This window comes from Atractosteus spatula, chromosome 3 (assembly GCF_055471065.1).
Source record: "Atractosteus spatula isolate fAtrSpa1 chromosome 3, fAtrSpa1.hap1, whole genome shotgun sequence".
NCBI classification, from domain to species: Eukaryota; Metazoa; Chordata; class Actinopteri; order Semionotiformes; family Lepisosteidae; genus Atractosteus; species Atractosteus spatula.
The window spans coordinates 38,499,887-38,527,315 of NC_142708.1; the positions used below are offsets into that span (position 1 = coordinate 38,499,887).

At 39.7% G+C, this 27,429-nt stretch overlaps 1 protein-coding gene across 1 annotated transcript in view; it reads right to left on the reverse strand.

Moving 5' to 3' along the window:
- The window catches only part of bmp2k (BMP2 inducible kinase), a 131,265-nt gene extending 106,311 nt beyond the window's left edge, over positions 1-24,954 (reverse strand). Inside the window, exon 1 of the mRNA XM_088910372.1 lies at positions 24,480-24,954. Coding sequence (XP_088766498.1) covers positions 24,480-24,630 — 151 coding nt within the window. The 5' untranslated portion in view covers positions 24,631-24,954. The remainder of the gene's footprint in view (positions 1-24,479) is intronic.
- Positions 24,955-27,429: the final 2,475 nt, after the last annotated feature.

Consider the following 27,429-nt stretch of genomic DNA (forward strand, 5'->3'; position numbering starts at 1 on the left):
AACGCGCACTTTGAATGGCTGCATCTGTATTTATTTATTTTAGTAAGAAGTGTTCATTTTATGGTAATTGAACAATAAGCCCACAATATTTCATTTTGTTAATACAAAATAAACAAAATTACATCTGTGGTCTACAGTTTATTTTAATTGGAAACAATAAACAGGGTAACACTTTACCATGGGATATGAGGCTTGTACATGGCTGGTTCAGTAGGAGCTTAATGTAATGATTTTTAAAAGAAAAAATAGGTATCGGTATCGTACGATTCTAATGACATGGAATCGGTGATTGGTATCGGCCCTAAAAAGCCTGATCGGAGCATCCCTATTAATTATAAATTATTTTTATATATGCGGCCTTGTAATTTTGCTTTGTAAACATCCCTGTTTTCTTTTTTAATAGCCATTTAATATTTAAGATACTGTGACATATAGTATACAATTATTACATGTTGAAATAGTATTCAAATTAAATTATATAATTGGAAAAAGATTGTCCCTATGGTGCTAAGCATTAACCGGGATTAAAAACTAGGCATTTTGCGTGATAGCCCAAATACTTCCACACGCTACATGGTGTGCTACCTGGCGGTTTTACAAAGTAGTGCAGTCCTGTATCAGATTGTTTAAAAAAAACAGTGTTTTAACAGGGTTATGTACACCACATGAGGACACATTATGCATCATGCATTCTGAATGACTGGATCTGTAAGCATTTGTATTGCACCTCCCCTGCATTCAGTGAATGCTTGCAGTACTTCTCACTTGCTCCATAATTAGCATGCCATACTATAATGAATAAGAGCAATAAAACTGTCAGTAATCCAATAAAGTAATCTCCTTCATGACTTTCCCCAACACTAGTGATACAGAACCGGCACACTAGTTACAATAGAAAAAAAGATCAAGTTAGCTGGGTAATGGGTACTTAGTCAGGCAGCAGGGTGAAGCTCACTAGCTAGATTCATCAGATCCTAGTCTTTTGCATGCTAACTTAAAAGTTGTGCTTAACATCCTGTGGCTCAGTTTTATCCAGCACTGCTCTTCTTCTGTCCAAGAGCCCATCAGCCAGACAAAATCACAAGTAAGCATACTCACAAATGTTAAATTCACAGATGCCAAGACCCTACCTTACACTGAACGTGTCCAGTTATGCCAAGAGTTATGAAAACAATGCAGTACGTGCCTATCTAAACATATTCATAAGTTATTCTGCCACATTCTATTATAGTACTGGGCTGCATTGAAAACATGTTGCGTAAGTGCTTTTACAAATCTAGGTACTAGGCCAGCTTTCTCATTTTTCAGTCAAGATGTTTGTAAAATGTACTATACTAGACAAAAGTAATGATTTCATTCATAACAACAGAGATTCTTTCTGGTGTTGTAGTAAATAACAGATTTTTAAAATGTTTTCTCCTTTGCATTCGGAGATCTCTGTTCCCCTTTCCTTTCCTTGGACGAAGACAGGCTGCTGCAGGGAGGGTTGTGTGCAGGTGCTGTCTCTCTACAATATTCCTTTTCCAGTCATTTACTGCACAGAATAAACATTTATTGGTAATATATTTTACATATTTAGAAATTTAATTAAAACTAAATCATATATATTGTTACAGCTTTGGGTGACTGAGAAGTGTCTCTGTGACACTGGGATGAGTAAACACTTCTAACTTCAAAGCAGAAAGGATGTTTGCTGAGGTCTGGGGGGGTCCCTTGAGCAGAAACAATAATAAAGTTTATCTTGGTATGCCTAGGCAAGTTGTGGAATAATGATTGCAAAGGAGCAGGGCAGAAAAACACAGTATAAGTTCACCTTAGAAGGAAGAGAGGGAAGGAGAGAGAAGTCCGGAGGAGTTGGGACTTGAAGCTTGTGCCAGGCAAGAGCCCCTACTTTATGATCATCCAAACAAAACCTGACTGGAGCTAAGTATTTGAACCTTGTTAAACAGAGTGTTTTAGGGAACCTGGGTTTCCTGAGTAAAAGAGACCTCAGTTAGAAACGTCTTTCCTGATTAGGGTGCATTTTATGGATAGGGATTTATGGATAGCTCCCATTTTTTTTGTGGCAGCCAGGGTGCAGAGAGAGCGATTTAACTGCAGGCTTCTTTTTATTTGGTTAGAAGGCAGCTCATCTCTTGTGTGGCCTCTGTAGGCATATTAAGAGTTTAGTGCTTAGTAGCAGTCTGGGTTTTTTTGGGTCAGATCTCTGAAAGACCTTGTCTGTAAATACTGTATATAAGTAACATGTTTTGTTGTGTGTTGTATCATTGTTTTAAAATATATGTCCAGCCCCATTTGTAACAATATACTGTAACTTGGTGTGTGTATTTTTTGTGTCTTGTGTAGTTTATTTTAATAAATATTTGTTTTAGCCAAGTGTGCCTGGATTATTACTCCTCTCAACAAAGCTGTGCCAGAGAATAAAGAATTCACATGCCTATGATTATACCAGCCACTCAGGTATAGAAATCACTTACAAGTCGGGGGTTATGAATAATTATTTCACTGATTGACTAAACCGCTTGGTCAATTCCTGATTTTCACCAGTTTCGTAACCCCCTATTTGTAACAATATGTGTATTTAAATATAAAAAAATCTCTCATTCCAAACTGCCACTAGAGTATGCTGTTGTGCTTCTAATTAGATTGTTCAGTGTCCCGCACTGGACACACAGCAAAGCAGCAAAAGTGCTTATTAGCTTCACAAGCAGAAGTCTCTCTATGAGATTCTTTTAAAGTCCAAAGTCCAAAACTCAGAAACTCTTAATTTGAAAGCTCACATAAAGCTCAAGCTCCAAGATCCACAGTCACACGGTTCATTATTTTCAGGCACATTACAATGTGCTCTACTTCTGGACAGCAGATAACCAACAACTGCAAGCTTCAGACTCCTGGATTTTAATATTTCTATCAATTGGTCAGGTGACTGAGTTCGGCAGATTTCCCCACACTTTTCTGGGAACTGTTGTACAAATAAGAGATGCCATCATGTCTGAATGTGCAGCTCCATCACATTTTATAAACTCTTACTTCGAACTATTGAATACCTAAATTATGATTCTGGTTGATTTCCTTGGCCCTTAATTATCCGGACCTGTAAAAAACAGCCTCTAAACTATGGTTTAACAAAAATGTCCATAATTTGTTGAATGTCTGTATGCACAGTACCTTGTGCAAGTATCCCCATCCAATGATGATTTGAAATTTTGTTCAATTGCAACATATCTTGAAAAGATATGTACACATTAACTTAACTGGTGAAAGAAGCCATAATTCAGCAAAACTTACAGAAAATCAAAAGCTAAAATGTATTGCTTGCTAAGTTAGCCATTTGCTACTACAAACGTAAGTTAGTTCAGGTGCACAAAATTACTTTGACACAGAAACTGTGGAATGGCCAAGGAGTTTTCCAAAACTTGCACAAGCGGTTTTGAAAGCCACAGATCAGGAGTGGCATACAAAAAAAATCTAAAACACTGAATGTCCCTTTCAGTCTCATGAGCAATTATTAAGAAACGGAAACTGCATCATGCCATCCAGACACTGCCTAAACCAGGCTGCCTGGTCTGAGCCCCCAGAAAAAGAGGTGCAGATAGCACCCCAGGAACCCAGGGCCCCAGCACTGTGAGGCTGAAATGCAAACACCTGCAATGTTCTGATTTAAAAAAACAGGAAGTTACACATAAAACTCAATATTATGTACATTTTTCTATGCCCTGTGACAATGTAGGGAAGCAACTAAAAGCAAACAATGTTTGGGTGTATAACAAAAAAATGTGTAATTTAAATATGCTGAAGTTATGCTTTAGTTCTACAATATAGTGGAATATTGTATTAGGTTGTGGTCACCACACTGCAGAAAAGATTAGAAAGGCTTCTAAGAAGCGTAACAAAATAATTCCTGGTCTCAAGAGACTACTGCATACAGAAACAGGTTCAGAGAGATCAATCTCTTCAATCTATAATAGAAAATATGGAAAGGAGATTTGATTGAACTAAACACAATAAATTTACACATGTTCAACCCAGGGGACTGTTTTACACACAGTAGTGAAACAAGTAGACACCTCTTTACTCAAACAGTAGTGGGCATCTAGAACAGGCTTCCCAGCCAGTTTGCAGTTCTGAACTTTAAATTAATAATCTACCTGTGTATACAAAAAAACATACCAAATTTTTGGTCACAGTTTCCTACCTATTTTCTCATCTGTTCTCCGGTCTTCATTGTTTCAGAAGTCAAACTCAGTAGGCCAGTTAAAAAAGTCCACTTCAACTACAATTTGAGCTTAAGACCTTCCTACTTAAATTTTTCAATATATCTTGGGAAAATTAAAAACCTCTCTTAACAATGTGACCCATTTGATACAAGCACTCCTCAATTAACTGTATAATTATTTGATTTTATTAATATGCACAGAATCTATTAGGCCAGGGGTCAGCAACCTATGGCACATGTGCCAATACTGGTACACAAAGGGATTTTTAAATGCACACTCAATGAAAGCAGCATATACAATAAAACTCTAATAAGCCACAAATAAATTAAGTTAAAAAACAATAAAACGGTATGCCTGTTATGTAATCCTCTATTCTACCCAATTAAATATATTTGGCATTAAAAAAAAGTTTCACTTTTTTTACTGCATTATTTTTAGCAGGGCTAGCCTATTGTTTTCACAGGAAATCTGGCAAACTGTGCTGTTGATAACATTTTTCACACTTAACTGTGAAGTCAAATTTTGTAAAGCTGTGGGAAGGTTTTGGCACCTTTATGCAATGTCTTGATGCAATCAATCACTTGTTGTCAGAAAAAGATCGAAACCACCCTGAACTTTATGAGGAAAATTGGTTTGCAAAACTAAAATGTTTCTGGCTGACAACACCACGCAGATGAATGAATTCAACCTCTAGAGTCTTCATGTGACAATTGGCATGAAATTGTTCCGTCAGATTTTAGGATGTCCAACATTTTGGCCAAATGTTTTCTTTTCTGACTAAACCAGTTCAGCTTTGATACCAGCAACATAGATCTTTCAGTGCTTCAGTGGACAGGGGTTGAGGATTTTGAAATGCACCTTAGTAAAGGTAGCTTGAAGTTGGATATTCACTCACTTTCATTTCACTTTGAACTTCAATAGTGTCTTTAACGGAACCACCCAGAGTCAAACTAAATGTCAAACTACTGTTGATGTCAAACTTCTTTTATTTTTTTTAGGGCAATTTGTGATTTTTTTCACAGTTTTCACTTAAGCATCGAAATGCCTTTTTTGAGACAGAAAGCTATAATTACCATTATACCCGTTGTGACACTCCATTATAAGTAATTTACTGCAGTACTCCCTCCATGCCTGTTCACTTTTCCTTTCCTTACGCAGGTTCCCATGGGCATTTGCCTCATCAGTGATATTTTGTGCAGTCCTGTCTGCCCTGGCTCTATTCCCAGGGAAGCCTCCTACATCTGGAGCCCCAGTGCTCACATTTAACTGTCCCTGGCTCCCCACTGAAGCAGCCCGCACTCCTGAAGCAGCACATGCTTCATGCTGTCTATTTTCCCTGGAAACCTGGATAAAACCTAGCTCAAGATGAGCTAAAACACAGCAAAACACGGATGATCTAAGGGGGTTCCTGATGGTTTAATTTTATTAATTAACTTCATGGTAAATTATTATAGCCTTCTAAAGCCACAGAACATGGCATTAATACAGAAAGATAGATGAAGGAAGACAGAAAGAGAGGAAAACCATCACCCACCTCTTCATCAAAGCTTGTATCATGAGAAATTACCTCATCCTGATCAGTCTTGGAGACCTGAGTCTGGCTAAGTGGAATTTAGACTATTTTGTTATGGGTGCTATTTGTAGTGGAAATAAACAGCAGTCTGTTGTTCAAGGGATAAACCCAGCAGCAAGTGAGGAAAGAGGCAGAGTGGTACTGAAACAAGCAAGCTGACATACTCAGGCAGTAGTGAGTGCTTCAAGCCAGGTAAGCATGGTGAACAAACAGGCAAACAGAATCCAAGGACGAAGTTAGGAACAAAGCAAAGTTCATAGTCAACAGTAAATAGCAGCAAGGCACCAAGGGAAATCCAAAGGGCGTAATTTAAAACGTTGCAAAATCAGAAGCCCAGGAAACACTAGGTCAGGAACACATGAACCCAAGACAAACCACTGTGAAACTCTAAACAAACACTATACCAGAGCATAGAGCACAGTCAGAGTAGACCTTAAATAGCCCTGTACCACCTGAAACAGACATGGTCATGAATTGCTTCCAGGTGGAACGGGTCTCCTGTCTCATTACATGTCCATGGCAACCTGCCACACCTACCCACCTGGCATTTATGAAGTCTGCCAAGGCAATACTAACTTGCTCCGCAGTTGGGTGGACTGTGACATATTTATGGTGGAATCCTCACACTTAAAACATTCACTCCTAGTGCTGACATGTATTGTTAGAACCAGTAGATTAACTTCAATTCAATCCATGTTGTAGGAAAAGAAGATTAAGATCCGATAATTATGTCTAGTGTATGATTGTATATGTGTGTTGGTCCTGCTATATGCTGACTACAATCTACAGAGTCAAGGAGAGAAAATACATTTTTACTGAAGTTGTCTGTCTGTATGTTCATATGTATGTTAAAGTCGCCTTATATTACAACTTTATAAATTAAATAACTAAATCAGTGAGCAGCTCACCAAATTGAGCAAGAAATAATGCATATGGTCCTGGGGGTCTGTACACTAAAAGAATGTATGTAGATGATTTGGGTGCTATTTTAAGAAGCATTGCTTCAAATGTGTGAAAGTCATTAATAGTTTTTAATTCAATTCTCAGACTCACTGAAAATGGTTGCTAGACCACCTCCATGCCCTGAGCAAGCTTTCTGTAAAAAAGTATAGCCATTAGTTGAGGCTTCAACTAAAGGAATAGTGTCTGTGGGCCTAAGCCAGGTTTCTGTTAGTAGGCACAGATCAGAGTTGGTGTGAAGCACCATATCATTAACCAGAATTGATTTTGTCGCCTAGTGAGCGAACATTAAACAGTGAGCATTTTATGGTAGTTTCATGTTTTAACTGATTTAGGTTTACCAGTGGAATGGAGATTAAATTGTCAACACAGGAGCCCCTAAAAGAAGTCTGAATTCTAATCTAGGTCTAGTGATAGTAGCAATACTCTGTCTATTAACACTCATATCTTGTTCTGAATAGTAATGTTATTGATGGGATGCCGTGTGGTAGAGAACCTGGGTCAATACAGGAGGTGAACTAGTACAGAGTACAGACAGCACACAATTTAAGATCACATGGCTGAGGCCTGGGTGGTGCTCTTAGTAGTCAAGCAAGCAACGTATATATATATGCTATATTTTGGGACAGAATTAATTATCCCCTCTGGTTAAGTTTGAGGTGGAGGTTAAGGTGGTTTATAAAAGCCAGGCTGTTCCCAAAAATATCCCAATTATTAATAAAGGTTATTTTATTGGATGCATAACAAGTCTCTAACCAGCGATTTAGGGAGCATAGCCTACTATAGGGTACGTCCCCTCTGTATAGTATTGGTAAGGGACCAGACAATTAAATTCTGACATTTTCTTTCAACAAAGAATAGACTGCAAAATACTTTTTCACTGTGTTGGAACAAATGCTTTATGTTTAATTTGTAAGGAAAGTGTCGCAGTGTTCAAAGAATACAATCTCAGTTGGCATTTTTCTACCAAACATGCTAACTAAGCTAGCAATCTGTCATGCGAGAAGCGGGCTAATAGAGCTTCCAAATTAGCCGCTAGTTTACTGGCTCAGCAAAATGTATTTTTCCACCCTTCTACTATCCAAGAGGCCAGCACAATAGCAAGCTACCTGCCTGCATATAAAAATGCTAAACAAAGCAAGCTGTTCTCTGAAGGAGAGCTTTTGAAGGAGTGTATGATAGAAGCCACAGGTATTCTCTGTCCAGAGAGCAAAAGCAAATTTGAGAAAATAAGTTTATCACGCAGAACAGCTACCCGTTGGGTCAAGGTAATCGGTGAAGACTTAGCTTGTGAGCTGAACGTCAAATTTTATTCAGTTTTTATTTTTTTAAATTTCAATTTATTTTTTCTCTCAGGTTATCGTTAACCTTGAACTAATAAGCCTATGTTGGATTTTAAACTCATATAGGGCATAGGCTATCTGTAACAGCAGCCTGAAGTGGCCCTCTATACAGCTTCAAAGTTTTATGTGGCCCTTGGGCCAAAAAAGTTTGCCCACCTCTGGTCTAGGTTCTCTTCTTTAGAACTGTTACTGTAACTCAATAATCCTCAGAAGCCTGTATGTTATGGGTGTGCTTTCATTTGGTTTTCTTTTATCATATAAAAGAAATTCTCCATTCTCAAAAAATCTTGGGCAAAGTCAAATACCACCCAGGCAATGACAGACCCTGTTCTGCCTCAGCAGTCACAATGCCACACAGCAATACCTCTGCAAATGTTGCACACCAATAAGCATCTCTGTCCTTGCTAATGTCCTTAGCACCTTTATAAAAGAATAGTACACAGAAATTTCCATTTTAAAAGGATGTGTAACCTGCATGAATACAAACTCTGACTAAATAAATGTTTTCCCTAAAGTTTACACTATATTTTAATTAATTATAACTACACTTTTATTGACACAAGCTTTACTATTGTCCTATAAAACAGGTTTATCAGAAAAAGACCATAACATGTCAGAGGAATCATAAAATAACCTGTATCACAAAATCCCTCTGCCCTAACGGAACTACAATCCACACTTGAATGCTTGCTTTAATACTGATATGGTACAAGTTGATACAGTCACGCCCAGGCTGGGAGAAACTTGATGCCTGAGGTTGAACAGATGATCACCTTTAACTTTATTTTTAGAAATATTTATTATAAACATAATTATATTTTTTTCATTAAATTAAGGTTTATATCATTATAAAATAAACTTTTTGGCATAATTGCAAAGTATTACATTTGGCGCAAACCCAACAACACATCACCCAAAGTTTACCATCCTTACTGTGAAGCATGTGGGAGGGAGCAAGTTATTTGGATGTTTCTATCAGCAGAGACTGAGGTACTTAACAAGACAGAAGGAAAAATGAATGGTGAAAAGTACAGAAAACCTCCTGCACTTTGCAAGAAAGCTAAAAATAGGACAGCAGTTCTCCTGTCAGCATGACAACAACCTGAAGCACACAGCTAAAACAACACAGGAGTTTACAAAAAGACATCCCAACAAACTCAGAGCTGTAACTGCCGTAAAAAATATATATATATATTTTTTTCCCCTTAGAAGTGTAGCATATGATATATAGAAAAGTGGAAAACGAACCTCGTTTAAATGCATGAAACTCTGAAGCAAAAATGACAATAAAATGTGTAAAAAGCTCGAGAGGTTATACAGATGCAGCCATTCAAAACACGTGGGGTACGCCACGGTACAACGTGGTGGGCATGTCGCATCAAAACGCATCATTTGACGTCATACCGAAAATTACCATATGCAAATGAGATTATGTTAATAGTATCCGGAATCACCTTGTAAAACCACCAGGAGGAGCCAATAAAGCTTAACCTCTCATGTACAGCATTTGAGCTTTTAAATTTAAACTGTGTATTACAGCATGTTAATCATCATTCATTAAAAAGTTGGTATATTTTATGAAAGCAAGATTGCTCAGTTGGGCAAAAGTACACACTACCTTTATCATAAATAATTTAATTATGCAGAAATATTTTATGCATCAAAGCCTTTACCGAAGATATTACTAATAGTATTAATAATGAATGATCTTGGACAAGCTGTAAACTCAAAGTATTAGGTTGGTCCACATTCTTTGCAACTGTCATTTTAAACGAAAATACTTTATTTTTTCATTGACAAAAAGTACCACCACAGCATTTTGTTGATCTAACTAACAAGGACAGGACATTAGCTAGCCAATATGATAAAGGAATAAATGACTTTTTTTGTTTATTTCTTTAGCACATTTATTTGAACATTTCCATCAATTGTAAAAGCACTGAAAAACTGTCCAATCCCTAGCTCGTCAGGCATTTTCTTTTACTATAACGGACATAAAAACTCCCTTGCTTTAAACAGAGCGTTTCATAATTTCTAACAACGAAAATGATTTAAACTGCGACACTTAACAACAAGAGCTCAAAATATCACAAGGATCCTCAATAGCGCAACAAAGACAACAGAAAAAGATATGTGTATCAGATACATGAGAATCCAAGCTTTTTATCTACGCTTTCTGATCTACACTAAGAAGCAGTCTTTAAAATGTCTTCATCACACAGTAAAAAGTCAAAATTCTGGGGTGTGCGTATACCAGAGATTATGGCACCGCTTCAGAAGGGTGTCAGCCAATCAGATTCCAGGACCGGAATTATCTGTTTTATAATCGGGAATATAATATGGAATCACGTATCTAAAGAAATTAATTATGATATTAATTTAAGGATCTAAATATCTAAATCTATGTATCTATATAGCTGGTAGTACTACTGTATTTCACTTTCTTTGTAAACACGTTTTGTTAACACCTGAATCGCAGGTGGATTCTGTTTTTTGTTATGGTCTGTAGCTCAAATCCTGCTTAACTAAAAATTAGACATAGAGTATTATTGGACAATGTTGTGAGGCTCTGGCGGAATTTCTCTGTAAACTGAAGAGTTATAGAGGAGACGGGTTGTGTATCGCTTCTTTTTACACTTGTAAAAAAAAATTCCAATGTTAATGCGACATGGAAGATGTTATTAATAATGTTGCGCTTTCGGGCTTGTGGTATATTGGTCATTAGTGAAAAGATTTAATCATTTAATCTCTTTACTGTGCACATTTTAATCCGCTTAGTATTGAATATTTATATGGAATTTTACCACTAAAGGGAAATTTTAGTAGCTAAGCATAAAAAGCAGAGGAGCATGACGCATGTGAAGGTCATAAACGATATTAATTTAGGAACATAAACATATTATGTAAACTGTATGTTGCTGGTATTGGTATTTTAAAGAAAAAATACACACCAATATTCCATTTCTCCCTAAACATTTCAAGCATCAAAGTCTTACATGTAGTTCTTCTGACCATATTACTCTATCTGTATTGCTGTTTCAGTGCACGTCACATGAGTTGCCTTGGTGGCATGACATCTTAAGTCAGCGATTTACAGTATAAGCATGAGGTCGGGTGTTCAAATCCAGCAATCGCTATGAGTCTTCTTTTAACAAAAACACTTCTTTGAAAAACTAAAATAGCAAATATTATGGTCACTACAGTATATTGACATTTTTTATATTTCAAAATAACACAACATGTTCGTACTGTATGTACACAGCAGTACCGCAGGTTGAACTGTAGGGCGCAAATCCACCTGAGCCCAAAAGCCCAACATTAATGTGCATTCGCCTGGCGCTGCGCGTTTTTCATCACTCTCTGCGGGAGTGCTGGATGTGACGAATTAAACTGGTTTCACAGGTATTTTCAAAGTAGAAGGGGGCGAGTCTTCCAGCGAAAGACACCTCCCCCTACGGAAACATGTTTTCTTAGAAAAAGAGATTCACAGCGCGAAGCTGTGTCAGTCTTCTGTGTAAAAAAAAATCGGTTTAAACAAAATTGGTGCTGTTTTTAATAAGCTGCTGAGTAAAAGCATGGGAATCTTCCTGCTATCAGCAGTATTGTGTATAAATTTTTTTTTAAAAATTGCAGCTTAATCAAAGATTCTAAGATGATCACGAGGAAGTGTATTGCATGAATAATGGTCTAACAAAAACTACAGTATGCTTAAGAGTTGTTAAACCGGTTTTTATTTTTTGGCACAGACAACTTTGCCTGCTAGAGCGCCAGAATTCACACTCAACCACATCACAGATCAGTCCCTGTTTATGAGATATTGCTGTTTGATCTGAGCTTTAATAGAGAGTTTATCTCTATTAATATAACTATTGAGTGGTATTAAATGCAACTTTTTTGTATAAATGACACTTTTCTAAAATTTATTTAAAAAATAAAAACGATTACTCTAACCTTTCCACGTTTGATCCCATGAGGAAGTAGTATACGCTCCTGCTTTGTTTAACGATGGTATGAAAAATAAATCTAAATAGTGAGAAAGCTATGCTTAAAGTGAATTAAGGGACTTAGAATGCAAAGATAATGATTTACATTGCGTTGTCAGATTGTGAACAAATAAATGCATTTTAAAGACCACTAATTGTGAAAATGTTCACAGCTTGCAGATAAAACTATCAGTGAGTAAATTCTCTTTTTTAAACCTCCGGTTTTTCATCGATGCGTAATTACGCACTAGCTGGAATCCGAGGGGATCGCTGTGTACACATGTTGTGATATTTAGATATTTAGAAATAATGCCACCTCACCACAGTCCTGGAGGGGATGGCCTGCCAGGCATTGCTGGATGTACCCAGGGACCAGCGGTACAACTACGCGGCCCTCTGGAGGCGTTTCGGCGGGAGAGGGGAGGCGCCAGGACTGCTGCGGGCGAGATTGGCCCAACGCCACCGCCTAGCGGGAGAGCCACTGGGACCGGGCGCCGCAGACGTGGCAAACTTAGCCCACCAGGGTTACCCTACTCTCCCAGAGGAGGCCCACCGGGAGACAGCACTCCAGGCTTTCCTCTGGGCCCTCGCGCCGACTGAGGTGCAGCGCCACGTGATGCTGGCCACGCCGGTCCCCTTGGAGCAGGCCCTTGCTCTGGCTGAGCAGGCTGATGCCGTATTTGAGGAGACCGGTGGGCACCAATGGAGGGGTGCTCCCTGCCGGGCAGCAGAGGCGGCACACGGGGAATCAGATCGGGAGGAGGAGACGGCTCAGCTACTAAAATTTCCCTTCAGTGGTAAAATTCCATATAAATATTCAATACTAAGCGGATTAAAACGTGCACAGTAAAGACATTAAAAGATTAAATCTTTCCACGACCAACCAACGCACCACGAATGCCCCCGTCGGTCATTTTGGCCAGCCAATCGCATACCGCGGTATGACGCGTTATGACGCGTTATGACGCGTTATGACGTAGGGAAATGCCTGCAGTACGTGTTTGTGTATGGCTGCATCTGTATATTGCTTCCTTGCAAACCCCTATAATCAAGACTAAGAAAATTCTGGTCTGGAAGCCTATTAATGGAAGATTACTGTATTTTTTGTACAGATGACCAAATGTTTACACAAAATTTCAGATGAGGTCTTATGACAACATTTTCAAGAGTATTTGGTAATGCTACTGAAGTGGGACATGTATATATCTCACTTATCCAGCATCAAAGTATCACCACTTCAGCACATTGTGAGAGGTGTTGATGGGGTCTGTTAATTTAGCCTCAAACAAAAGTTACACTAAGATGCCATAAAGCTGACTTGCTTTAACAGCCCCAGTGGCTTAACGCTACATAATAAAAGACAGGAACAACACCCGCAAACAGGACAAAGCAGACCAATGTCTGCTGCATATCAAAGGACAGAACCTAGAGCAAGACAGAGTAGGACAAGAGGTAATTACATATCAAAGAACAGGACAAGCACTCAGATTGTGAAACAAACTTTCTTCTGACTGTATATAAGAGCTGGGAAACCCTTGCAGTTTGTCTGTTTTGTGGGGCAGACCCGGCGCACGTTGTTGGACTTATTGAGCTGAATAAAACTGAATCTGCACAAGACTGTGTCCTACTCCTCTGATAAAGAATTTCCCACAACACTACTGATTACACCAAATTTACAAATTTCACTAATTTACCAAATTCTGCAAAATGCAGACTGCTATAAATTAGAAAGAGCAGTGTAGCGGCAATGCTTATTAATAAGACAGAATTAAGTGTTGCTGTGCTTTCCCAAATGAGGCCCCATCTCTCTCTTCATCTCTGTGGTGCAGCCACAGAGAAGCTATTCATGCAGGCTGATTTAAAGATGTTTTCTTTTGATAAGGGACAGCTCCCAAATGGGGATGCACTTAGCTAAGCCTGGCTATCATGATCAATGGTCATCCATTGGCACCTATCTGTCTAGGGAGTGCCAGATGGACATCTGGACTGCATTCCTAAGTGTCAGGAGTAAGTGACTCATATCTCACCTTGATCAACCAATCAGGGACTGGTAGGGCCGAGTAACCCACGTGGATCTCTGATGCCCATGAAACTTTCAGCCAATGAACGAGCTGAAGTTCCTCCAGGTAAAAACAGGCAACACAGAGGGCCTGTGAGACTATTCTAAGAAATTCTAAAGAGAATTCTAAGGAGAATTCCAGGGGTGCGAGACAATTCCAGGGCAGGACGGCCCAGGAGCAGAAAGGCTCCTAAGGCCAGGACATTCTCGCAGCGCGCCTCCTGACCATCCTGAGACCCAGCCCGGACCACCATGGAACGGCCAGTGTGTCCGAGTGCCAGAACTTTCCTTTTTTCTAAGAGTTGAGAGCGGAGGTTGCCAGAGAGTAACCAAAAGATCCACCCGAGGTTAGCATCAGCAGCAAGCCTCGTGAACAGGTCGGAACTGTGGACAGCTGAATCACTATTCAGAACTAGTGCTTCATCAGGAACGAACCGGTCCTCTTCCTGACTTGCTGGGACCCACAGTCATCTTTTCTCCTGTGCACAAACTTTGCTAGTTAAAGCCAACACTAACTAGCCGGTCAGTGAGCATCAGCAGCGCACCGTCGCAAGCCGCACAGCACAGCCTGGCACGGAGCCAGAGAGCCCGCAGGAGATCTGAATCCCCAGAGATTGGATGAGTATTCAACTTCAATGCATTACAGCTCGAGAATTCAATTGTTATCCCAACCAGTTGATATCAATTTAATTCCTAAGAGTTATGTACTTGTTTTGAGTATCTAATGTAGAAGTTATAACCAAGTTCATTTATGAAACGGTCTAAATGAATGATATACTGAACGTATGTCCTCTTGATATATGTAACTCTTTCTAACTGAATGAATATATACAGTACCTTTTGTATTCTGATAGCCCTCATGATAAGATGTTAGGTTTATATGTATATTTTATGTATTAATAAATGTATCCTCGTGTATTAGTACCCGTGTGTGTGTGCGTTGAGTTATATCGCATGGTTGGATTCTAAGGCCATCAAAAGAATCATTTTGTGATTTACGGCTACAATTAATAATTGTCCCCGTAAATGCCCAAACCCTACAGAACTGGTGCCTTCAGAGAGCACACTACAGCAGTGATTCTAATACAGTCCCAGTATTACTACATCCGAGTGTTACAGCCCTAATTATACCACGTGAATTTGAGCATTCATGCCCTAAAAAATTAAAACATTTTGGTTGTTGCGTCACCATCAACCAATAAAAACAACAAAATCAAGTTTTACTTACTGCCCTTAAAAATATCACTATAAATTTCTTCATTTTTGACTTCAGTAATTAGGAACTGTGCTTAGAACCCCAAAAACATCTGTAAAGATATTAAAACATGGTTTCATCCACTATACAAAAAACTGGAATTCACAGTGTAATGATTTAAATATGTGTTATTGTTAATTGTTTGTTTAACCTTAAGAGTAAATACAATATATGGCATCATAAATGAGTGGAAGCCAAACTACGCACATCCAATGTTAATTTAGTCATCATTTTTTTTAGTCAACTAAATTTTTACTATAAGTAGTATTATTTTTAGTTGACTAAAACCGATTAACAGTTACATTATAGTCGTACAGTTACAACTGTTAATACAATGGCAAATATAACTGTGGTTCTACTGTTTATTACCAGATATTGCCATTATTATACATGTGTGCTGTACCAGTGATGAGGTTGCTAGGATTACAATAAATGGAACATGAATTTTTATTTCTCCATGGAATAGTTTGTCTTGCACATTGTTAAGGCTATATACTTCAATGAGAAAACAAATCAGACACAGGACTTTTGCCTCCCACTCAGGATTTCTTTTAAGCAGCAATTTCTCGTCTCCCGACATTCCCCACATGAAGTCTTATCCACAGATATACCGAAACAGTAGCATACACGTCTATGAGCTGCAGTGTGATTATATACTGAATAGATATACTGTATATACAGTATGATACCATATGGTTTTAAAGCCACTACAGTACAGTGTGAAATATTTTTTTATAATCATAATTTAAAGTTAAATTGTTTCCTGATCACAGGGATTTTTTCAATGTGGATGTAAAGCTGAAAGAGGCACATCACGTTCACAACAAGCTATATCAATAAACTATTTTTTATACATCTATGTAAAAACAAATAAAGCAACGGTTGGTCCGGGAATCAAACTGGTTAACTTAACATTTACTATGTAAAGCAGTGGAACACAAACCAGATACTGGCAGACTCCTGGTTCATCTGTTTTTTGCTCAAGGTAAGTTCTTAATCATGAGCTAATTAAGGCATCTCCCACACATGTCCTGGAGAGCCCATATCCAGCCGGTGTTATAGATTACAAATCACCAGTTACCAACATGGAACAATTAATTTGTGATCAATATGTGATCCTAGCGTCATAGACCAGAGTTCTCTTATCAGATTACTTGCTTCATCAAAACTTCACAGGTGTTTCCAGTCTTTAAAATCAAATGACTTGTAAGACTATGGGACTGGGGCTCTCCAGCACCAGAGTTGGACTCCCCTAAGCTACAGTACATGATTTTCATTTTCTATTTAAAGCTTTGTTTTAATTGTAAAAACTATATTTTTACATTTGCATTCAACACTTAAAACGTTGAGAGGGATTTGTCACTGGTGGCACAATCTTAGTTGGCGACTTATCCTCATTCGAGTGTGTTATCTAAAATACAGTCCATTGGACTTCTGCGGTCAGAAAAGCAGTTCATTATGGGATGTATAGATTATATATGTATCATTTGATACAGTGTCATTACCATCTGCATCTGCTGATTGAATATCTCTTAAGAGCGGCATAGAAAGAAAGAAGAGAAACATCAATGTTGATGAGAGGAATGGGATGTTCTGTATTGGGAAGTTATTATAACTTCAAAGACACTGTAAGACAGTTAATTTTGAAAACCAGGGACTGTGTGCACAGAGGTAAACAGAAGTCAATTAAAGCCTTCAATTAGCAGCAATGATTACTAGCCCAGATTAAATTAAAACCACCAACAAATACAGGGATCCGTCAGGGCCATGGTTTAAAACCACTGATATAAAGGATATCACTGATATATATATATATTAGGTTATACTTTAACACAATATACAGAAAACAGTGACATATCACAGAAAATATAAGGGAATGAAGAGGAAAATGACAATGCAGAAAGAAAAAAGCAAAAGAGATTATCATTAGACTAAAAGTTATACTATTTCACTTCACAATTGAGAGCAATGCATTAATTTATTGTTTTGCTGAATAAAACATTTCAAACTAGTTTGGGAGAATTACTTTTCAAATTTGTATAAACAAATAGTTCAAATCGGGTCTTAAATACATTTATGTATGATCATTATGAAGAAACAGCAACTTTTAAAGCAAGCTCCTTCATTTTCATTTTTAAACCAAACTATACTGAAATACACTGTCAGCCTGTAGAAGACTGTTTCTGAAAATTTAACCTTAAGAATTCCCTCCAGGAACACGTACAGATCTAGTCATTCAGTATGCACGAAGCATAATGCACCATACATGCTGCGTTATACCTTGCTGTAATGTCCAGCATCCTTTCATTTTTCTTAAAGTACTCTGAGGCAGAACTGTACTTCGCAGTGGATGCATGTGGAGAAACTCTGGGCTGTCAGGCAAAAAACATGGATTTGAATCCTGGCCGATGCCCACCCCATGGAGAAAGATTTTTGTGCAATAATAAAATTATACAAAAGAATAACATTGAATTTGTATACTACATTTGTATTAATGTTTATATCACAGTATGTTACATATTAAAGGGTAGAGCTGTTTAACAAAGCAAGATTACTCAGCCAGATATATAAAAATTACAAGTAATAGGTTTATTCCATGCTGAAAAGAGAAGAAAGAAAACACAACATTTTGGCTGTGGAGCCTATTTTGGGTGTCTCGGGTGTCTCCCAGACCTGAAAAGTTGTGTTTTCTTTCTTCTCTTTTCAGCATGGAATAAACCAAATGACTTTTTCCTTTGCAGCCTACACATGCAGATGCAGATACCCACCTGAACTATATAAAAATTAGTTTATTGTTACAGTTTTATGCAAAAGTTTGCGCATCCCTGGCCAAAGTACATGTTTTGTTGATTTTGTTCAACCGAGAGGCTCGAAGAGTCACAGAATTTATTAAACTCTGGAATTGTCATCACCTGACTTAGATTAAGGCCTAACGAGTCAATTAAGTTCTGAGACCTTACAAAAAAATAACACTATTGGATAAACTGGAAGGGTGCCAAAGCTTTTGCACATGCCACATTTACTTTTTTTTTTTCAATCTGTTAAATTCAGCAAACAAATAGTAACTGTGCATTAAAATTTGCAGAAATATGTCAAGTTTAAGTTTGTTCGCTGCCGAGGTTGTGTTAACTTCTTTTCACTTAGAAAATCAACAAAACGCAATTTGGCCAGGGGTGCCCATGTTCCCATGAATAAATTAACTCAGTTAAAAAATCCTAGAATCAACGTTCAGCATAATTAATTAAATACAAAACAAATGTGTCAATAAATGTGGGCAGTTAACTATTAATCTAATAACAAAGATTAACCTAATCCACACGTGAATTTATGACAGATTACTGGAAAAATATTTAAATTAATGCTTGCGTTGGCTCTGCGGCTAAGGATCTGCGCCTGTGGCTGAAAGGTTGCCGGTTCAAATCCTGCGGCCGGCAGAGGAATCCTAATCTGTTGGGCCCCTGAGCAAGGCCCTTAACCCCAACTGCTCCAAGGGTGCCGTATAAATGGCTGACCCCAAGCTTCTCTCCCCGTCTGTGTGTCTCATGGAGAGTAAACTGGGGTAAGCGAAAAGACAAATTCCTAATGCAAGAAATTGTATATGGCTAATTGCATATTGTCTTATATTTGTTTATTTTGTCCATTGCTAAGTTAGCAACAGTATCTAAGGAGGGGCAGGGCCCGGGGTAGATCAACAGCAGTTTCATTCATGGTTCATTGGCGTTCCAAATTAAATACAATATGGAAGACATCCTCTTCAAATGTTGTTTAGTTAATTTGCTATAAAAAAGGACAGAATTATATTTCTATAATTCTATACTGTATATCTAAAACTATTATTTATAAAGTTTTAAAAAACTCTTAACACAGCTAGGAAGTATTCTCTTGTGCTACTTAAAGCCTCTTTTAAGAAAAAGTAATTGTTTGTTAATGTTCACTTTTTAAGACTACAACAGCAACTCTCCAACATATTTAAGATTGGTTTTAATTTTTGAATTATTAAAAAATTAAATGATTATATCTTTGTCAGTGCCTGCCACGTGAGATGCCTGGTTTCAAATCCCGGCCAATGCCAAGTCATGGGGGCATAACCTTTCTCCAATTATAGAATTTTATTTATTTTATTTGTTTATTTCCTTCCCTACTCCATGCAGGGAAGGCAGCGGGTCCTGACGGTGTCAGCTCCAGGGTGCTAAAGATCTGTGCGGACCAACTGGGTTCAGTGCTGCAGTACATCTTCAACCTCAGCCTGAGATTAGAAAAGGTTCCGATGCTCTGGAAGACATCTTGCCTGGTGCCAGTACCCAAAAAGGGGCACCCTAAAGTCTTGAATGACTACAGACCAGTGGCACTTACATCACACCTAATGAAAACTCTGGAAAGGCTTGTACTGGACCACCTCAGAACCCTGGTGAGTACAGCACTGGGCCCCCTGCAGTTCGCCTATCGGTCACACCTGGGAGTGGAGGATGGAGTCATCTGTCTGCTACACAGAGCTAACTCTCACCTGGAGAAGACGGGGAGCATTGTGAGAGTTATGTTCTTTGACTTCTCCAGTGCCTTTAACACCATCCATCCACCTTTACTGAGAGATAAGCTAAAGGCGGCGCAGGTGGACACTCCCCTGCTGTCCTGGATTATAGACCTGCAGTTCTGACCTGCAGGCCACAGTACGTACGGCTACAGAGCTGTGTGTCCGAACAGATTGTTAGCAGTACTGGGGCTCCACAGGGGATTGTCCTTGCTCCATTCCTGTTCACCTTTTACACCTCTGACTTCAGGTACAACTCTGAGACATGTCATCTGCAGAAGTTTTCGGATGTGGGGTGTATTAGAGAGGGGAGGGAGGAGGAATATAGGAGCTTGATTACCAATTTTGTGGAGTGGTGTCATCTTAACTATCTCCAGCTTAACACCAGCAAGACCAAAGAAATGATTTTTGACTTTCGAAGGAATAAGTCTCCGCTGAACCCTGTTTCCATCCAGGGTGAGGACACAGAGGGCGTACATTCCTACAAGTACTTAGGGGTACACCTGGATGATAAGCTGGAGTGGTCTGATAACACTGATGCCCTGTACAAGAAAGGTCAGAGCCAACTCTATTTTCTTAGGAGACTCAGGTCCTTTGGTGTGTGTGGAACACTGCTACACATTTTTTATGAATCAGTGGTGGCGGCGGCCATCTTCTACGCTGTGGTGTGCTAGGGCAGCAGCATCATGACAAAAGATGCAAATAGGCTCAATAAACTCATCAAGAAGGCTGGCACTGTGCTGGGGATGAGTCTTGACCCCATGGAGGTGGTGGCTGAGAGGAGAATGCTGAACAAGCTCACAGCCATCATGAACAACACCTCTCATCCGCTTCATGGGACTGTTACTGGGCAGCGGAGCACATTTAGCAATAGACTGCTCCAGCTACGGTGTTCAAGGGAACGTTTCCGCAGGTCTTTCCTCCCGGCGGCTGTCAGGGTGTATAACGCTGCCCTAGGCTAGGACTGTTAGCCCTTCATTTGCTCCTCTATGGACAGCATGTTTACTCCATTGTACTTTTTGGACAATCAGTCTGTATAAACCTATTTTATTGTTTTAACAGCGACTATGATCAGCACATTTTGCACACACCTATGTATTTATTTATTTTTATTTATTTTGTTTGTCTTTTGTTTTATAACTATTCTGATGTCTGTTTTGCTTGTCTTGGGCTGGACTGCTGTAACACATCAATTTCCCTACGGGATTAATAAAGTATTATCTATCTATTATTTATATATTAAAATGAAAGTAGGGCTGTTTCACAAAGCAAAATTACTCAGATACATAAACAAATAGTTTATAGGTCAATGTGAACGCAATGTGCATTTTTAGGTTTACTTATGCATTAAAAGAATTTATTAATAAATTATGCATTAAAATTATATATGGCCGTAATGCTAATGTCAGACACAAGTAATTGTAATTCTACTTCGGATTTTGATTTTGATTATGAGAAATATTTCACACATACTGAACTGTAAGTGGCTTTAAAACCATATGCTATCATACTGTATTAACTGTATACACAGTATATTTATACAATAATAGAACATAATAATGATAGATTTGGACCACCTTTATTGACACAATGAGCTGTAGCAAGCACATTGCGCTGCGTTTTTGCTGCTTTTATCTCAAGATATACAGTAAAATTGTTAGGCCACAGTCCTCAGGTTTTAGGGCCATGGCAAAGGCAAGGTGAGCTTAAAATGCAACTTCCCTCAGGGGTCCTCGGGAATGCTTTTGAGAGATGATAAAGTAATAAAAAAGGAGCTTTAGGAATAATGCGAGCTGAGAGCATTTATATATTATCAACCGAGAAATTGAACATTTTAAACTTTTAAGTTTAAGTTTTATTTTTCCTAAAAGGTGAAGAAAGGTCTGACATGATTTGTCTTGATTTCAGCCTTTACATCAACAAAAGCTGAAATTTCAATAAGGGTGTTCAGACTTTTGATATGCACTGTAAATTAATAACATTTATAACAGTCAGACACATTACACATTATACCAAAATTTCCTTTTAGTTACATAATTCCATATACAGTAGATTTAAAGAAGTACAGTAGGGAAACAGATTAAATGAAGTAATTGTTTCACTAACATCTAACAAGTGCCACCTATCAATTGTCTTTGTTCAGTGAACCACACAGCCAAAGTATACCATACTGTGCTGCAGAGCCTCTAATGCAGTAATGAGTATCACTGTGTATTCTGAGTGGTTACATCTGTGTCGAAAGAAAAAACATTAAAATCAGCACCTATATGCCTTTTTCTAATGTCATATCATTTGTCAAAACGCTTTATACCATACGGTGTCACAGGGAGCCAGAGCCTACCCGGCAAGCAACAAGCGCAAGGCAGGGTACACCCTGAAGGGGGCCTCAGTCCATCACGGGGAAAGTGCAAGTCAATCATATATGTGGACAATCTGGAGGCCATGGTAAAGGCCAAGGGGAGAAATTTGGCCCAGACAAATTTGGCCCAGGATAACTCTCTACCTTTAATGTCCACTGAGAGTCAGGACCTCGGTTTAATGTCTCATCCAAAAGCAGGTGCCCACTACAGTATAGTGTCCCCATCACTATACTGGGGCATTAGGACCCACACAGAATGCATGGTGGGTGCCCCCCGCTGGTCCCACTAACACCACAGCAGCAACCATAGCTTCCCAGGAGGTCTCCCATCCAGGTACCTACCAGGCTCAACCCTGCTTAGCTTCAGTGGGTAGCTAGTTGAGAGCTGCAGGGTGATATAGCTGCAGGCTCCTTTTATAATGTTTTTGTTGAATTCTGTTAAAACATTATTTCTAGTATGTATTACAGATTTTTGCATATAGTACCCGAAGAGCTGTCCATAGTGGGATTTCAGCAGTGCATGGGTTTTCAGTACAAGGTGTGTACAGCATGTAATGTATGTAATATTAACTAAGCTGAATAGTCCAACTGGTACATCATAACAGCCAATCACTTTGTTGTGTCAACACTGGCACCCTCTGCCACACAGCTTTGCACAAATAAGCAGTATTTCCCTTGTGCAGCCATGGCCAGTAAGAATAAATCATAGAAGACATTTCAATCACTTGCTCATGTTTAATAAATCTACTATTGTAACATGATGTCCCATATTGTTTTTTGCATTGAACTGGATTTGGCACAAGATTTAAATTTCTTATATTATCTCATTTGTAAATACTGAGTTCTTTTCAGTATTTACAAATGAGATAATATAAGAAATTTAAATCTTCAGTAATTCAGTAATACAGTTCTTTTTCACTGTAATGTTGCCAAGTAGGTTTAAATTCTTTTGTCTTTTGACAAGTTATTAAATTCATTTATGACAGTGTGTAGAGTCTTTCCATACACATAATAATGTTCCAGTAAAACACACAGTCATGTATGCACACAAAACAAAAATATGTGAAGTATGTGTGTATTTTATAGCAAACCATGCACCATGCAACACTGCAAGAGTGGGGTCTAGGCTATTGAATTGTTAAGCTATTTATTTTTATCAAAGAAATAAACAATATTAAATCTTTCCTCTAACTACATTGATTATTCTTGGAATTATTCTTTGGCACACATCTTTTAATTTTCTTGATTGTTTTTATTTTCTATTTACACTTTTCTAATCACTATGAAATGCTTTGGAAATATGAATGTTATTAATGGTATAATTTAAAGGATGGCAGAAACTGCCTAGTAGAGAATAGGGTTCAACTTCTTTAATTCTTTACAATTGACACAGGAAAGTGCCTGACACTACTGCAAATACAGTGGCAGTAGCAGTGTAAAGTAGACTAATTACAAATAGTTCTATACATCTTGCCTCAGAGCTCACAGCTTAGTAAACAGAGTTCAATATTCTCACCAAGACAAAATCTAACTGTTAAAACTAAACACTAAGAAGGCAATATGTTCACAGAAATATGTATGACTCACTTCTAGGAGTCTTCAAATTAGATGTGCATCACTTTTCACCACAGTTGGATACAACTAACTTATATTGAAAAATACAAGTAACTGAAATTACGCAAATCCTCGTTTAATAATTTTATAGGCAATGTCTTAAAGCCACAACACAGAGGTCGTGAGTTTTGAAAACAGGATTATTTTTTAAATTTTCTATTTTGAGTTAATTACTCTCTATATTAAGTTAAATGATTTCAATTATCAGCTTGGAACTGTGGGTAAGTACCCCCACAGACTCGATTAAATGTGTTAGAAACGCACGAGTACATCATGTGCCATGGGGCAAAAGAACAAAATACTTTCTTTATCCACAATGGAAAGCTTGTGCAAAACACTACCACTGTCACTGGATATTTACAGTTAACCTGAAATTTACGGTAGCCTAAGGCAATATTTCTCAAGTGGCAAAGTGTGTAAACAAGCAGTTGAACTCGTACATCAAGAAGAGGAACTTTTCTCACACACATGACCCATACATACAGATTTAATATAATTAACGCCTTCTGATTCTCGTTATAATCGCCAAATTAAAATAAAAAGAAAGCACATGCACACTGAAGTTACTATAATAAATGAATACCATACCTTCTGCAATCAGTTCTTCCACCGTAACCTGGTATCGGCCGACACCAAACACTCGTCCAATGTAATTACTGACACCGGAACCCGAACCTGACCCGGATCCTGCTCCAAGCCCCCCACTCTCCGACTTTGGCATACGAGAAAACTTCTTCATTCTTGAAAACTACAAATCGTTATATCCAGTACCGATTCTAGAGCTAATGAAACCCCCAACAGGAAATCCCGATTTTCCCTATCTGTTCATCCCACATCTACGGCTGTCCTTCATATTCTAAATTCCGAAACAAAATACGTATTTGTTACCAGAATGCCATAGGCGTAATAACTTCACATGCAGTGCTCGGTGCTGTTCAGAGTTTCAGTTCGGTGATCAAAAAATATTAATCGTCGATAAACGGAAATCGACAGGTTGGACGACTTTAAAAACGTCAGGAGCTAAAGAACATAATGGCTTTAGAGTAAACAGGCCTCGTGTGCAATAACATAACTAATAAATATTATTAAGTAGATTAGGGAGTGAAATATAGCTTAGCATCAATCAAAGGAAATACCTCCCCTCTCCACCACACCACGATTTCCCCACTTCCCTTTTGCACACTGTCAGCGCACAAAGACAGACAACAACAGCTACCTTTACCCTAACGAGCACATAACCAGTCCCTTTCCACGTACAATACCCTAAATAAATCTTGAAAAATCAATTAATATCCTGTGACATTATTTCACGTCCCATTCGGTTAAACTTCCAACTCTCTTGACTCTCTGCACAAATAAGTGGGTGGCTTCTTATTACCCAATACGCCTGCCTGACAACCTAACCCAGTTTTGTCTTGCCTTTCCCATTGTAATGATTGGTGTAACAACCTTACGTTCAGACATTGCCTCTCGCTGATAAGACAGGACGAATGACAGTCTATACGTCTTATCTGCTTCCTTGTTTGGTTGAGAAAGAACAGTCAGGAGGCACAGTGACAGCATACAAAACACGCCGAAGTTAATGGTAGTGTTAAAGTGTTCAACTGTTTATTTTAATCTAAGCATCGCATTCAATTTGTTATTAAACGCTGTGTAAGAGATTCAGTGTTCCTGGTGATATTTTTACAGTGAAGGGATTAATTTATCCCTTAAGGTGACAATTACCAAACATTGTTAACAGTTGTTTAAAACTATTTTTAAGTGTCCATATGTGGATATTGCATATTGTAGCGTGACGGGTTCGGAGAGAGAGAGACAGAAAGAGACAACAAGCTACAACACACTGGGGTCAATTCGGGTACAGTTACACAATTATATGCTGGTAATTGGGTACGTGTATAAAAGGGTCTAAAACCAGGGAAACTATTTACATGAGTCTGGGCAATCTCGCGACTACGTCGGATAGCCCGGCTACTTCAGACACTAATTCCTCCAGCCTCTGCGGCACCCGGTGAGTGTGCCCGCTGTGTCGAGGTGGTCTGGCGGTCTGCCCCCTCGCCCCCCCGGGCCAGTGACATCTGGACCTGACTGCTCCCCAGGTTCCTCCGCACCTTCCCATTCCAGCGCTGCAGGTTGTAGACCCAGACAAGGTCCCCTGGCCTGAAAGGAGTCCCCCTGCAGCACAGATTGTAGTATCGCTTCTGCTGCACCCCTGCATAAGTCAGGTAGCTTCTGGCGAAGCTGTGCACTCACAGAATCCGCTGGTGCAGATCCCACTCTGAATCCAGCCCACTCTCCCCCAGGCAGCGAACCTAATGCCAGATCCACCGGGGTACGCAATTCCAGGCCCAGCATGAGCGCGGCCGGGGTGCACCTGGTAGACTCCTGCACAGCGGTCCGGTATGCCTAGAGGGCGAGGCGTAAGTGGCGGTCCCAGTCCCGCTGGTGTCGCGAGACCAGGGTGGTCAGTTGAGTGGAGAGTGTCCAGTTAAAATGCTCCACCAACTCGTTGCTCTGGGGATGTAACGGGGTGGTCCGCATTTTCTTAATCCCCAGGTGCTGGCACATCCCCGCAAACACCTGGGACTCGAAATTACACCCCTGATCGCTATGGAGCCTAGCGAACTTCCCTCCAACAGGGCATTGGCTATGTTGGATGTGCTCTGATCTGGGAGGGAGTAAGCCTCAGGCCACTTCGTAAAGTAGTCCACCGCCACCAGGACGCAGCAGCTGCCCGCCTTGGTGTGTGGAAATGGACCCAACCCCACCCACTCCATGGGCGCCCCCACCTGATGTTGTTGGAGGGGCACCCATGAACGATCAGGAGGACCTTTCTGAGCAACACAGACTGTGCACGTCCGGCGGAAACACTCCATGTCCCAGTGGCAGAGGCCCCAATAGAAATGGCCCTGGAGTCGCCGCAGGGTTTTCGTGGACCCGAAGTCCCCCACGCCCGGCTGGCCGTGCACCACCTGGAGGACCGCCCCATGGAGCGACTGCTGCACCAGGTCTGCTAGGCCCACACTAAACGATCTGCTCAGAGACGTGGTTGCGGCGCTCGCTTCCCCCCCACCTTGGGCGGCCTCCTCACGCCGCTCCTGCCAGATGCAGTGGCAGCAGTCCGCTGCCTCGCAGGGGCTCCGCAAGAGTGTCTGCATTTTGGTGGCGAGACCCAGCACGGTGCACGACTGTGGAGTCGTACTCCTGCAGGATCTCAATCCACCTAGCCATTTGGCCCTCTGGCTCCTTGATATTGAGCAGCCAGGTGAAGGGCGAACCGCTGAGACTACAGCCAGCAACTCCCTCCGGGTGATGCAATAATTCCTCTCAGCCTTGCTGATCACCTGGCTAAAGTACACAACGACTCTGTCCCCGTCTGACCTCTCCTGTGCTAGCACTGTGCCCACCCCCGTATCACTGGTGTCTGTATCCAGCACATAGGGCAGTTTCAGATCCGGGAAGACCAGGATGAGGGCCCCCACCAGCGCCTCCCACAGCCCCCGGAAGGCCGCCTCACAGTCCGCGTCCGCGGGGCAGC